At 36.0% G+C, this 13,866-nt stretch overlaps 1 protein-coding gene across 2 annotated transcripts in view; it reads left to right on the top strand.

Moving 5' to 3' along the window:
- Positions 1-13,866, top strand: part of arhgap24 (Rho GTPase activating protein 24) — a 215,225-nt gene that overhangs the window by 25,325 nt on the left and 176,034 nt on the right. The window contains exon 2 of one of the 2 annotated variants that reach the window (XM_036936830.1): positions 9,424-9,646. In XM_036936830.1, coding sequence (XP_036792725.1) covers positions 9,461-9,646 — 186 coding nt within the window. In that variant the 5' untranslated portion in view covers positions 9,424-9,460. Of the gene's footprint in view, positions 1-9,423; positions 9,647-13,866 lie in introns of those variants that run through there. The other variant, XM_036936831.1, reaches the window with a different exon arrangement.

Raw genomic sequence — 13,866 nt, 5'->3', positions numbered from 1 at the left:
AACAGGTCTGTGAGAGCCGGAATTCTTACTGGTTGGTAGGTGATCAAATACTTATGTCATGAAATAAAAAGCAAATTTTTTACTTAAAAATCATACAATGTGATTTTCTGGATTTTTGTTTTAGAAATTACAGACCTCTACATGCTTTGTAAGTAGGAAAACCTGCAAAATCGGCAGTGTATCAAATACTTGTTCTCCCCACTGTACATCACATGCACCCATAATGAGACAAAGCAATTAGCCTGTTAAAACATGTATCTGACTCCATAAAGATAATTAGCAAAATGCAAGAGACTATAGTTCAGTTACAGTAATAGAACACTGTAGTTCAGTTAAAGTAATATAACACTATAGTTACAGTAATATAACACTATAGTTACAGTAATGGAACACTATAGTTACAGTAATAGAACACTATAGTTACAGTAATGGAACACTATAGTTACAGTAATAGAACACTATAGTTACAGTAATGGAACACTATAGTTACAGTAATAGAACACTATAGTTACAGTAATGGAACACTATAGTTGAATTACAGTAATAGAACACTATAGTTACAGTAATATAACACTATAGTTACAGTAATATAACACTATAGTTTCAGTAATGGAACACTATAGTTACAGTAATATAACACTATAGTTACAGTAATAGAACACTATAGTTACAGTAATGGAACACTATAGTTACAGTAATGGAACACTATAGTTGAATTACAGTAATAGAACACTATAGTTTCAGTAATGGAACACTATAGTTACAGTAATAGAACACTATAGTTACAGTAATGGAACACTATAGTTACAGTAATGGAACACTATAGTTGAATTACAGTAATAGAACACTATAGTTACAGTAATAGAACACTATAGTTGAGTTACAGTAATAGAACACTATAGTTACAGTAATAGAACACTATAGTTACAGTAATGGAACACTATAGTTACAGTAATGGAACACTATAGTTGAATTACAGTAATAGAACACTATAGTTACAGTAATAGAACACTATAGTTACAGTAATAGAACACTATAGTTGAGTTACAGTAATAGAACACTATAGTTACAGTAATATAACACTATAGTTACAGTGATAGAACACTATAGTTGAATTACTGTAATAGAACACTATAGTTACAGTAATAGAACACTATAGTTGAGTTACAGTAATAGAACACTATAGTTACAGTAATAGAACACTGTAGTTACAGTAATAGAACACTATAGTTGAGTTACAGTAATAGAACACTATAGTTGAGTTACAGTAATAGAACACTATAGTTACAGTAACATAACACTATAGTTACAGTAATAGAACACTATAGTTGAGTTACAGTAATAGAACACTATAGTTGAGTTACAGTAATAGAACACTATAGTTACAGTAATAGAACACTATAGTTACAGTAATAGAACACTATAGTTACAGTATTAGAACACTATAGTTGAGTTACAGTAATAGAACACTATAGTTGAGTTACAGTAATAGAACACTATAGTTACAGTAATAGAACACTATAGTTACAGTAATAGAACACTTTAGTTACAGTAATAGAACACTATAGTTGAGTTACAGTAACAGAACACTATAGTAGAGTTACAGTAACAGAACACTATAGTTACAGTAATAGAACACTATAGTTTCAGTAATGGAACACTATAGTTACAGTAATAGAACACTATAGTAGAGTTACAGTAACAGAACACTATAGTAGAGTTACAGTAACAGAACACTATAGTAGAGTTACAGTAATAGAACACTATAGTTACAGTAATAGAACACTATAGTTTCAGTAATGGAACACTATAGTAGAGTTACAGTAACAGAACACTATAGTAGAGTTACAGTAATAGAACACTATAGTAGAGTTACAGTAATAGAACACTATAGTTACAGTAATAGAACACTATAGTTTCAGTAATGGAACACTATAGTTACAGTAATAGAACACTATAGTTACAGTAATAGAACACTATAGTTACAGTAATAGAACACTATAGTTACAGTAATAGAACACTATAGTTACAGTAATAGAACACTATAGTTACAGTAACAGAACACTATAGTAGAGTTACAGTAATAGAACACTATAGTAGAGTTACAGTAATAGAACACTATAGTAGAGTTACAGTAATAGAACACTATAGTAGAGTTACAGTAATAGAACACTATAGTAGAGTTACAGTAATAGAACACTATAGTTACAGTAATAGAACACTATAGTTTCAGTAATGGAACACTATAGTTACAGTAATAGAACACTATAGTTACAGTAATAGAACACTATAGTTTCAGTAATGGAACACTATAGTTACAGTAATAGAACACTATAGTTACAGTAATAGAACACTATAGTAGAGTTACAGTAATAGAACACTATAGTAGAGTTACAGTAATAGAACACTATAGTTACAGTAATAGAACACTATAGTTTCAGTAATGGAACACTATAGTTACAGTAATAGAACACTATAGTTACAGTAATAGAACACTATAGTTTCAGTAATGGAACACTATAGTTACAGTAATAGAACACTATAGTTACAGTAATAGAACACTATAGTTTCAGTAATGGAACACTATAGTTACAGTAATAGAACTCTATATTCGAGTTACAGTAACAGAACACTATAGTAGAGTTACAGTAATAGAACACTATAGTAGAGTTACAGTAATAGAACACTATAGTAGAGTTACAGTAATAGAACACTATAGTTACAGTAATAGAACACTATAGTTTCAGTAATGGAACACTATAGTTACAGTAATAGAACACTATAGTTTCAGTAATGGAACACTATAGTTACAGTAATAGAACTCTATATTCGAGTTACAGTAATAGAACACTATAGTTTCAGTAATGGAACACTATAGTTACAGTAATAGAACACTATAGTTACAGTAATAGAACACTATAGTTTCAGTAAAGGAACACTATAGTTACAGTAATAGAACACTATAGTTACAGTAATATAACACTATAGTTTCAGTAATGGAACACTATAGTTACAGTAATAGAACACTATAGTTTCAGTAATGGAACACTATAGTTACAGTAATAGAACACTATAGTTACAGTAATAGAACACTATAGTTTCAGTAATGGAACACTATAGTTACAGTAATAGAACTCTATATTCGAGTTACAGTAACAGAACACTATAGTAGAGTTACAGTAATAGAACACTATAGTTACAGTAATAGAACACTATAGTTTCAGTAATGGAACACTATAGTTACAGTAATAGAACACTATAGTTTCAGTAATGGAACACTATAGTTACAGTAATAGAACACTATAGTTACAGTAATAGAACACTATAGTTTCAGTAATGGAACACTATAGTTACAGTAATAGAACTCTATATTCGAGTTACAGTAACAGAACACTATAGTAGAGTTACAGTAACAGAACGCTATAGTAGAGTTACAGTAATAGAACACTATAGTTACAGTAATAGAACACTATAGTTTCAGTAATGGAACACTATAGTTACAGTAATAGAACACTATAGTTTCAGTAATGGAACACTATAGTTACAGTAATAGAACACTGTAGTTACAGTAATAGAACACTATAGTAGAGTTACAGTAATAGAACACTATAGTAGAGTTACAGTAATAGAACACTATAGTAGAGTTACAGTAATAGAACACTATAGTAGAGTTACAGTAATAGAACACTATAGTAGAGTTACAGTAATAGAACACTATAGTTACAGTAATAGAACACTATAGTTTCAGTAATAGAACACTATAGTTACAGTAATATAACACTATAGTTACAGTAATAGAACACTATAGTTTCAGTAATAGAACACTATAGTTTCAGTAATAGAACACTATAGTTTCAGTAATGGAACACTATAGTTACAGTAATAGAACTCTATATTCGAGTTACAGTAACAGAACACTATAGTAGAGTTACAGTAACAGAACACTATAGTAGAGTTACAGTAATAGAACACTATAGTTACAGTAATAGAACACTATAGTTTCAGTAATGGAACACTATAGTTACAGTAATAGAACACTATAGTTACAGTAATAGAACACTATAGTTACAGTAATAGAACACTATAGTTTCAGTAATAGAACACTATAGTAGAGTTACAGTAATAGAACACTATAGTTACAGTAATAGAACACTATAGTTACAGTAATAGAACACTATAGTTACAGTAATAGAACACTATAGTTACAGTAATAGAACACTATAGTAGAGTTACAGTAACAGAACACTATAGTAGAGTTACAGTAATAGAACACTATAGTTACAGTAATAGAACACTATAGTTTCAGTAATAGAACACTATAGTTACAGTAATAGAACACTATAGTTACAGTAATAGAACACTACAGTTACAGTAATAGAACACTATAGTTACAGTAACAGAACACTATAGTAGAGTTACAGTAATAGAACACTATAGTTACAGTAATAGAACACTATAGTAGAGTTACAGTAATAGAACACTATAGTTACAGTAACAGAACACTATAGTAGAGTTACAGTAATAGAACACTATAGTTACAGTAACAGAACACTATAGTAGAGTTACAGTAATAGAACACTATAGTTACAGTAATAGAACACTATAGTTACAGTAACAGAACACTATAGTTACAGTAACAGAACACTATAGTTACAGTAATAGAACACTATAGTTACAGTAACAGAACACTATAGTTACAGTAATAGAACACTATAGTTACAGTAACAGAACACTATAGTAGAGTTACAGTAATAGAACACTATAGTTACAGTAACAGAACACTATAGTTACAGTAACAGAACACTATAGTAGAGTTACAGTAATAGAACACTACAGTTACAGTAACAGAACACTATAGTTACAGTAACAGAACACTATAGTAGAGTTACAGTAATAGAACACTATAGTTACAGTAACAGAACACTATAGTAGAGTTACAGTAATAGAACACTATAGTTACAGTAATAGAACACTATAGTTACAGTAACAGAACACTATAGTTACAGTAACAGAACACTATAGTTACAGTAATAGAACACTATAGTTACAGTAACAGAACACTATAGTTACAGTAATAGAACACTATAGTTACAGTAACAGAACACTATAGTAGAGTTACAGTAATAGAACACTATAGTTACAGTAATAGAACACTATAGTTACAGTAACAGAACACTATAGTTACAGTAACAGAACACTATAGTTACAGTAATAGAACACTATAGTTACAGTAACAGAACACTATAGTTACAGTAATAGAACACTATAGTTACAGTAATAGAACACTATAGTTACAGTAACAGAACACTATAGTAGAGTTACAGTAATATAACACTATAGTTACAGTAACAGAACACTATAGTAGAGTTACAGTAATAGAACACTATAGTTACAGTAACAGAACACTATAGTTGAGTTACAGTAATAGAACACTATAGTAGAGTTACAGTAATAGAACACTATAGTAGAGTTACAGTAATAGAACACTATAGTTACAGTAATAGAACACTATAGTTACAGTAATAGAACACTATAGTTACAGTAATAGAACACTATAGTTACAGTAATAGAACACTATAGTAGAGTTACAGTAACAGAACACTATAGTAGAGTTACAGTAATAGAACACTATAGTTACAGTAATAGAACACTATAGTAGAGTTACAGTAATAGAACACTATAGTTACAGTAATAGAACACTATAGTTACAGTAATAGAACACTATAGTTACAGTAATAGAACACTATAGTTACAGTAATAGAACACTATAGTTTCAGTAATGGAACACTATAGTTACAGTAATAGAACACTATAGTAGAGTTACAGTAACAGAACACTATAGTAGAGTTACAGTAATAGAACACTATAGTAGAGTTACAGTAATAGAACACTATAGTAGAGTTACAGTAATAGAACACTATAGTTACAGTAATAGAACACTATAGTTTCAGTAATGGAACACTATAGTTACAGTAATAGAACACTATAGTAGAGTTACAGTAACAGAACACTATAGTAGAGTTACAGTAACAGAACACTATAGTAGAGTTACAGTAATAGAACACTATAGTTACAGTAATAGAACACTATAGTTTCAGTAATGGAACACTATAGTTACAGTAATATAACACTATAGTTACAGTAATATAACACTATAGTTACAGTAATAGAACACTATAGTTTCAGTAATGGAACACTATAGTTACAGTAATAGAACACTGTAGTTACAGTAATAGAACACTATAGTTACAGTAATAGAACACTATAGTAGAGTTACAGTAATAGAACACTATAGTAGAGTTACAGTAATAGAACACTATAGTAGAGTTACAGTAATAGAACACTATAGTTACAGTAATAGAACACTATAGTTACAGTAATAGAACACTATAGTTGAGTTACAGTAATAGAACACTATAGTTGAGTTATAGTAATAGAACACTATAGTTGAGTTACAGTAATAGAACACTATAGTTACAGTAATAGAACACTATAGTTTCAGTAATGGAACACTATAGTTACAGTAATAGAACACTGTAGTTACAGTAATAGAACACTATAGTAGAGTTACAGTAATAGAACACTATAGTAGAGTTACAGTAATAGAACACTATAGTAGAGTTACAGTAATAGAACACTATAGTAGAGTTACAGTAATAGAACACTATAGTAGAGTTACAGTAATAGAACACTATAGTAGAGTTACAGTAATAGAACACTATAGTTACAGTAATAGAACACTATAGTTTCAGTAATAGAACACTATAGTTACAGTAATAGAACACTATAGTTACAGTAATATAACACTATAGTTACAGTAATATAACACTATAGTTACAGTAATATAACACTATAGTTACAGTAATAGAACACTATAGTTTCAGTAATAGAACACTATAGTTACAGTAATAGAACACTATAGTTACAGTAATAGAACACTATAGTTACAGTAATATAACACTATAGTTACAGTAATATAACACTATAGTTACAGTAATATAACACTATAGTTACAGTAATATAACACTATAGTTACAGTAATAGAACACTATAGTTGAGTTACAGTAACAGAACACTATAGTAGAGTTACAGTAATAGAACACTATAGTTACAGTAATAGAACACTATAGTTTCAGTAATGGAACACTATAGTTACAGTAATAGAACACTATAGTTACAGTAATAGAACACTATAGTTACAGTAATAGAACACTATAGTTACAGTAATAGAACACTATAGTTACAGTAATAGAACACTATAGTTGAGTTACAGTAATAGAACACTATAGTTGAGTTACAGTAATAGAACACTATATTTGATTTACAGTAACAGAACACTATTTGATTTACAGTAACAGAACACTATAGTTGAGTTACAGCAATAGACAATCAGTAAATGTCTGAGAATGGAATTCTAAATACAAGTGTATTTAATAACTCTGTAAAATGAATTAATTCATATACAAGGCATAAAGCTTAAGTTACAAGGCAAGAAAGAGAGAGAGAGAGAGAGAGAGAGAGAGAGAGAGAGAGAGAGAGAGAGAGAGAGAGAGAGAGAGAGAGAGAGAGAGAGAGAGAGAGAGAGAGAGAGAGAGAGAGAGAGAGAGAGAGAGAGAGAGAGAGAGAGAGAGAGAGAGAGCAGTTCAGGAACAAGAAAGAGAAAAAGAAAGAACAATGAATCTAAGACCCTTTTATAAGCATTTGAGTTGTTTTGATTCGAAATCTGAGTTGTTGACCAATAGTACTACTGTAAAGTTAACCTCCAATCAGATATCAGACCTACATGACGTCACCTCTGCTCCTCAGAGGTGAGACAATGGGGGTTGGCGAGATCAACACAGAGAAGGCTGAATTCCTAAGACAACGCAGAGGACATTCTTGTATACAGTTAATAAGAAGAGTCACTTCGGGACGTTAGCCCTACATCATCCACCCTTGAACACGTCTTATTCTGCATCAGACAGAAGTGTTTCGATTTGGACGGCCAGCACTGTAGTCACTGTAGACAATCTTGTGACCAAGTAGTTCATGGTGATAGCAGCATCACCCCAGAAGTGTCCTTTAGGCTGGTATCATTGTATTCTTTAGACATACAAATGTCCTTAGGTAACACGTTCCCTGTAAGCAAGCTACAAAAGAATGTTCCGTTCTTCCTTGGAAGACCAAACACATAACTGAAGGTACATTACATCACAGATTAATCCACATTTCAATGAACAATAAAATAGTCAGTTTATCTGATTGGTCAATAGCAACTTCAGATATAGTTTTATCAAAACAGTCAGATGAATACTAAAGAGATAAAAGATAACTATCATAAAAAAGTATATTTTAAATTAAAATTCTCTAACTCTCCTACTACCTTTGAGAGAAAATCATGTGAGAAAAAAAAACAACGAATCAGAATTTGGAAATAATCAAGAACAATTGTTGAAGTTAAATCAAAAGAACTTTCACATATTAAAGGTATTAGCATCTCAGTTTACAGCATCCGACATTAGCATACCAATGGTGAAAGATCTATGGCCATTCTGTGAATAACAAAACAATGACTTTTCGAAGCACACCCACATCTACAGTATTACACTCAGCTGGCCGCATGCACCACGCTTGGGATAACAAACTATTCTTTGTGTCTTACACAATGAGCCATTACATTTTATCTAGCACTCTGTACACGTCACAGAAAGCACATTCACGAAAGTCACCCTACTGTATTATAGCCATCACAAATGCACATAGAAATGAATGAGTTGCAAAGGAAGAAATTATTAACACGTTATCGTCAAATAATCAACATCCAAAGGTTTAGGAGAAAGCTCAAAATCTAGTAGAATTGAGACCAAACATCATCTCAACATTTCTGCATTTTATGACCACTTCTGTGACAAGAGTTACGAAAGCTAATTGAATAGTTGTTTCTTTATTTTATTTTACCTTTATTTAACTAGGCAAGTCAGTTGAGAACAAATTCTTATTTTCAATAACGGCCTAGGAACAGTGGGTTAACTGCCTGTTCAGGGGCAGAACGACAGATTTGTACCTTGTCAGCTCGGGGGTTTGAACTAGCAACCTTCCAGTTACTAGTCCAACGCTCTAACCACTGGGCTACCCTGCGGGCCTGCATTGTGCCTATAATATTATACACAGTTGATGGGAAAGTCACTTTGGGGTCTGCCTTACAAGTCAGTTCCTATATCTGCACGATCAGCTGTTCTGTCTACAGCTTCTCTTGACTTGAGGTCATGCCGAAGTAACATTAATTTAGGAGCTTTCTCTGGTAGTAATGCCGTTCGGCTTCACAGATCAATAGATTCTGGCATTATAGGATAACAGAGCAACAATTAGGGACCTTCAGCTCTCCTGTCCTCTATATTAAAGTTGGCTTCAATAACCTTCTTCTTTCTTCTCTGCTGCTAACAGGGTGATCTTCTAGAGGTCTTCTTGCCTGACCACCACCATGGAAGAGCAGGCAGTGTCCAACAGTAGTCCCCAGCATGGCCGAGGCCTGGTCAGGCAGAACGTCATCAGGTGTGGCTGGCTGAGGAAGCAGGGAGGCTTTGTGAAGACTTGGCACACACGCTGGTTCGTACTTCGAGGGGAACAGCTACACTATTACAAAGACGAGGAGGAGAATAAAGCCCTGGTGAGTGACCGCTGAACCTCATGCTGTAATGCTGTGCTACATGTTTTTATTTTAGAATTATTTAACTGGGCAAGTCAGTTAAGAACAAATTCTTAATTACAATGACGGCCTACACCAGCCAATCCCTGACGACGCTGGGACAATTGTTTGCCGCCCAATGGCAGCGCACAATGTGATACATGTGATACAGCCTGGATTCGAACCAGGGTGTCTGTAGTGACACCTCTATCACTGAGATGCAGTGACTTAGACCACTGAACCAGGGTGTCTGTAGTGACTACTCTATCACTGAGATGCAGTGCCTCAGACCACTGAACCAGGGTGTCTGTAGTGACTACTCTATCACTGAGATGCAGTGCCTCAGACCACTGAACCAGGGTGTCTGTAGTGACTACTCTATCACTGAGATGCAGTGCCTCAGACCACTGAACCAGGGTGTCTGTAGTGACTACTCTATCACTGAGATGCAGTGCCTCAGACCACTGAACCAGGGTGTCTGTAGTGACTACTCTATCACTGAGATGCAGTGCCTCAGACCACTGCGCCACTCGGGATGACAATATACAGTACAAGTACAGATGTAGAGATATACAGTACAAGTTTAAGGTACAATGACAATGCAGATAGCCTGTGAAGTGTGACCTGCCATTCAACACTCACTACCACATACAATGATTTACAAAGGGGTTTATAAGTAGTTTATCAACTGTTGATTATTATGGGGTATTGTGTGTAGATTGATGAGGATTTGTAATTTTTTATTTAATCCATTTTAGAATAAGGTTATAAATTATCAAAATGTGTAAAAGAGGAAGGGGTCTGAATACTTTCCGAATGAACTGCACATGTCTGGAATTATGCTTGTTTAATGTAAGTATTGCCTTGTAACTTAAGCTTAATGCCTTGTTTGTGATTTCATTCATTTGACAAAGTTATTAAACACAGTTGTATTTAGAATTACATTCTCTTGGAAACACAGAATCGTCTAGAATGTCAGATGGTGAAGCATGATTCGTAATTCCAGAGAACATGTTTTCACTGCTCCAGAGTCCAATGGTGGTGAGCTTTACACCACTCCAGCCAACCTTTGGGATTGCGTGAGGCTTGTGTGAGGCTGCTCGACCACGGAAACCCATTTCATGATGCTCCCAACAAACAGTTCTTGTGCTAACGTTGCTTCCAGTGGGCATTTTGAAACTCGGTAGTGAGTGTTGCAACCGAGGGCAGACCATTTTTACACATTTCAGCACTCGGTGGTCCCGTTCTGTGCGCTTGTGTGACCTATCACTTCGCGGCTGAGTCGTTGTTGTTCCTAGACGTTTCCACTTCACAATAACATCACTTACAGTTGACCACGGCAGCTCTAGCAGAGCAGTGCCACGCTTAAAGTCACTGGGCTCTTCAGTAAGGCCATTCAATTGCTAATGTTTGTCTATGGAGATTGCATGGCTGTGTGCTCGATTCTATACACCTGTCAGCAACGGGAGTGACTCAAATATCCGAATCCACTACTTTGAAGGGGTGTCCACATACTTTTGTATATTTAGCGTATTTATACTTCTGCAGTATTCGCTACACTTCATTTTCATTGATAAAGTTGATAAGTCGCTGGCCTACATAATTATGCCATCCCCTTCCTCTGGTACATTGTGTTCTTTGTGTAAATGATTATGTGTGGGAGAGATGTGTACTGGCAGGAACATGGAGACAGAAGGATGGCGTGCTGATGGCAAGACCACACGTCCTAACCCCCCCCCCATACACGAAGCCATGACCTCTAACCCCCCCAACTCTCATTCCTGACATTCCAGCGGGGCAGATCCCAGACTACATTCCCATAGTATTCCCACTCTATTCTATACCATATCCCCAATGGCCTGCCTCTTCTCTATCGTAAACATTTAGATGCATAAGGAGATAATGTGATGAGTGAGCTGCGTGTGTGTGCATACGTGTGCATGCATCTAAGACTGTTTAGGAACTTGAATCATGTCTGATGTCACGAACCCGGCTCGAAGTTCGTAACAAAAGGGAGACAACGTGGAGATGAAGAATAACAAAATATATTTATTAACTGTGGTAACGTAAATACAATTAACAACAGTGTGTGTTTAGTCAGTAGTGTGAGTGAGTGGTCGTGTGTTTACATGTGATAATGAGGGGTGCTGAAAGGTGCCAACGCAAACAAACAAAACAGCCACAACCAAAATCTGTAAATGTGTCTGCATAGACAGAGTCTCCTCAATGAATGGGGAAGTGGTGTATTTGGCCTGGTGACACACCCGAGCACAGGTGTGTCCCATTTCTCTGATGACCCTCCCGGCTCCGCCCACCGACATCCTATTAAGGAAAACAAGAGCAAAGAGAAAGAATTCGGCAGACGGCGTGAGAGCGTCGTCACACTGAGGCAACCAGCATCATATCTGAGGCAACCAACATCATGTCTGAGGCAACCAGCATCATGTCTGAGGCAACCAGCTTCATGTCTGAGGCAACCAGCATCATGTCTGAGGCAACCAGCTTCATGTCTGAGGCAACCAGCATCATGTCTGAGGCAACCAGCATCATGTCTGAGGCAACCAGCATCATGTCTGAGGCAACCAGCATCATGTCTGAGGCAACCAGCATCATGTCTGAGGCAACCAGCATCATATCTGAGGCAACCAGCATCATGTCTGAGGCAACCAGCATCATGTCTGAGGCAACCAGCATCATGTCTGAGGAACTAGCATCATATCTGAGGCAACCAGCATCATATCTGAGGCAACCAGCATCATGTCTGAGGAACCAGCATCATATCTGGGGCAACCAGCATCATATCTGAGGCAATTAGCCCTTCCTATCATCGTGTTTTCTGTTTTCCTGGGCAACAGAGTCAGGCAGATGCTTGTGGTGCTCCTTTGTCAGACAGCCATTAGAGCTAACGAGGCTAACGAGACATCACATTCCATGACTGGGCTAATTAATACCCATGTTAATGCAGCCTCTTCATCACCCTGTGGTGGCTGACTGGGATAATTCATACCCATGTTAATGCAGCCTCTTCATCACCCTGTTGTGGCTGACTGGGGTAATTCATACCCATGGTAATGCAGCCTCTTCATCACCCTGTTGTGGCTGACTGGGATAAGTCATACCCATGTTAATGCAGCCTCTTCATCACCCTGTTGTGGCTGACTGGGATAATTAATACCCATGTTAATGCAGCCTCTTCATCACCCTGTTGTGGCTGACTGGGATAATTAATACCCATGTTAATGCAGCCTCTTCATCACCCTGTTTTGGCTGACTGGCATAATTAATACCCATGTTAATGCAGCCTCTTCATCACCCTGTTGTGGCTGACTGGGATAATTAATACCCATGTTAATGCAGCCTCTTCATCATCCTGTTGTGGCTGACTGGGATAATTAATACCCATGTTAATGCAGCCTCTTCATCACCCTGTTGTGGCTGACTGGGATAATTAATACCCATGTTAATGCAGCCTCTTCATCACCCTGTTGTGGCTGCTTTGCACCTAAACTCATAGTCACAGGAACCCTATTCCCTATATAGTACACTATTGTTGAACAGAGTCCTATTGGTCCTGGTATATAGTACACTACTGTTGACCAGAGTCCTATTGGTCCTGGTATATAGTACACTACTGTTGACCAGAGTCCTATTGGTCCTGGTATATAGTACACTACTGTTGACCAGAGTCCTATTGGTCCTGGTATATAGTATACTACTGTTGACCAGAGTCCTATTGGTCCTAGTATATAGTACACTACTGTTGACCAGAGTCCTATTGGTCCTGGTATGTAGTATACTACTGTTGACCAGAGTCCTATTGGTCCTGGTATATAGTGTACTACTGTTGACCAGAGTCCTATTGGTCCTGGTATATAGTATACTACGTTTGACCAGAGTCCTAGGTAAAGTTGTGCGCTACATAGGGAATAGGGTGCCTTTTGTAACGCAACCATAGACTCATAGGTCAGAAGCCAATAACAGCTCAGTACCCCCTGAGTGAAAGGCGTGAAGTGATGCATTATGGGAGTCTGACCTGCCTGGTCCGTGTCCACATTAAGGGAGAGCTTTAGGCGCCCACTTGGTGTTTTGTCTTCTTTGATTAGAGAAGGCGTGTGTGTGTTTGGGTGTGTGTGTGGGTGTGCGTGTGTGTGTGCGTGTGTGTGTGCGTGTTGTACTGCTCTCTCTGTAGACCAAGGAGATTA

Source organism: Oncorhynchus mykiss, chromosome 12, assembly GCF_013265735.2.
Source record: "Oncorhynchus mykiss isolate Arlee chromosome 12, USDA_OmykA_1.1, whole genome shotgun sequence".
In the NCBI taxonomy this organism is placed as follows: Eukaryota; Metazoa; Chordata; class Actinopteri; order Salmoniformes; family Salmonidae; genus Oncorhynchus; species Oncorhynchus mykiss.
This window is presented reverse-complemented; position numbering and strand designations above follow the sequence as displayed.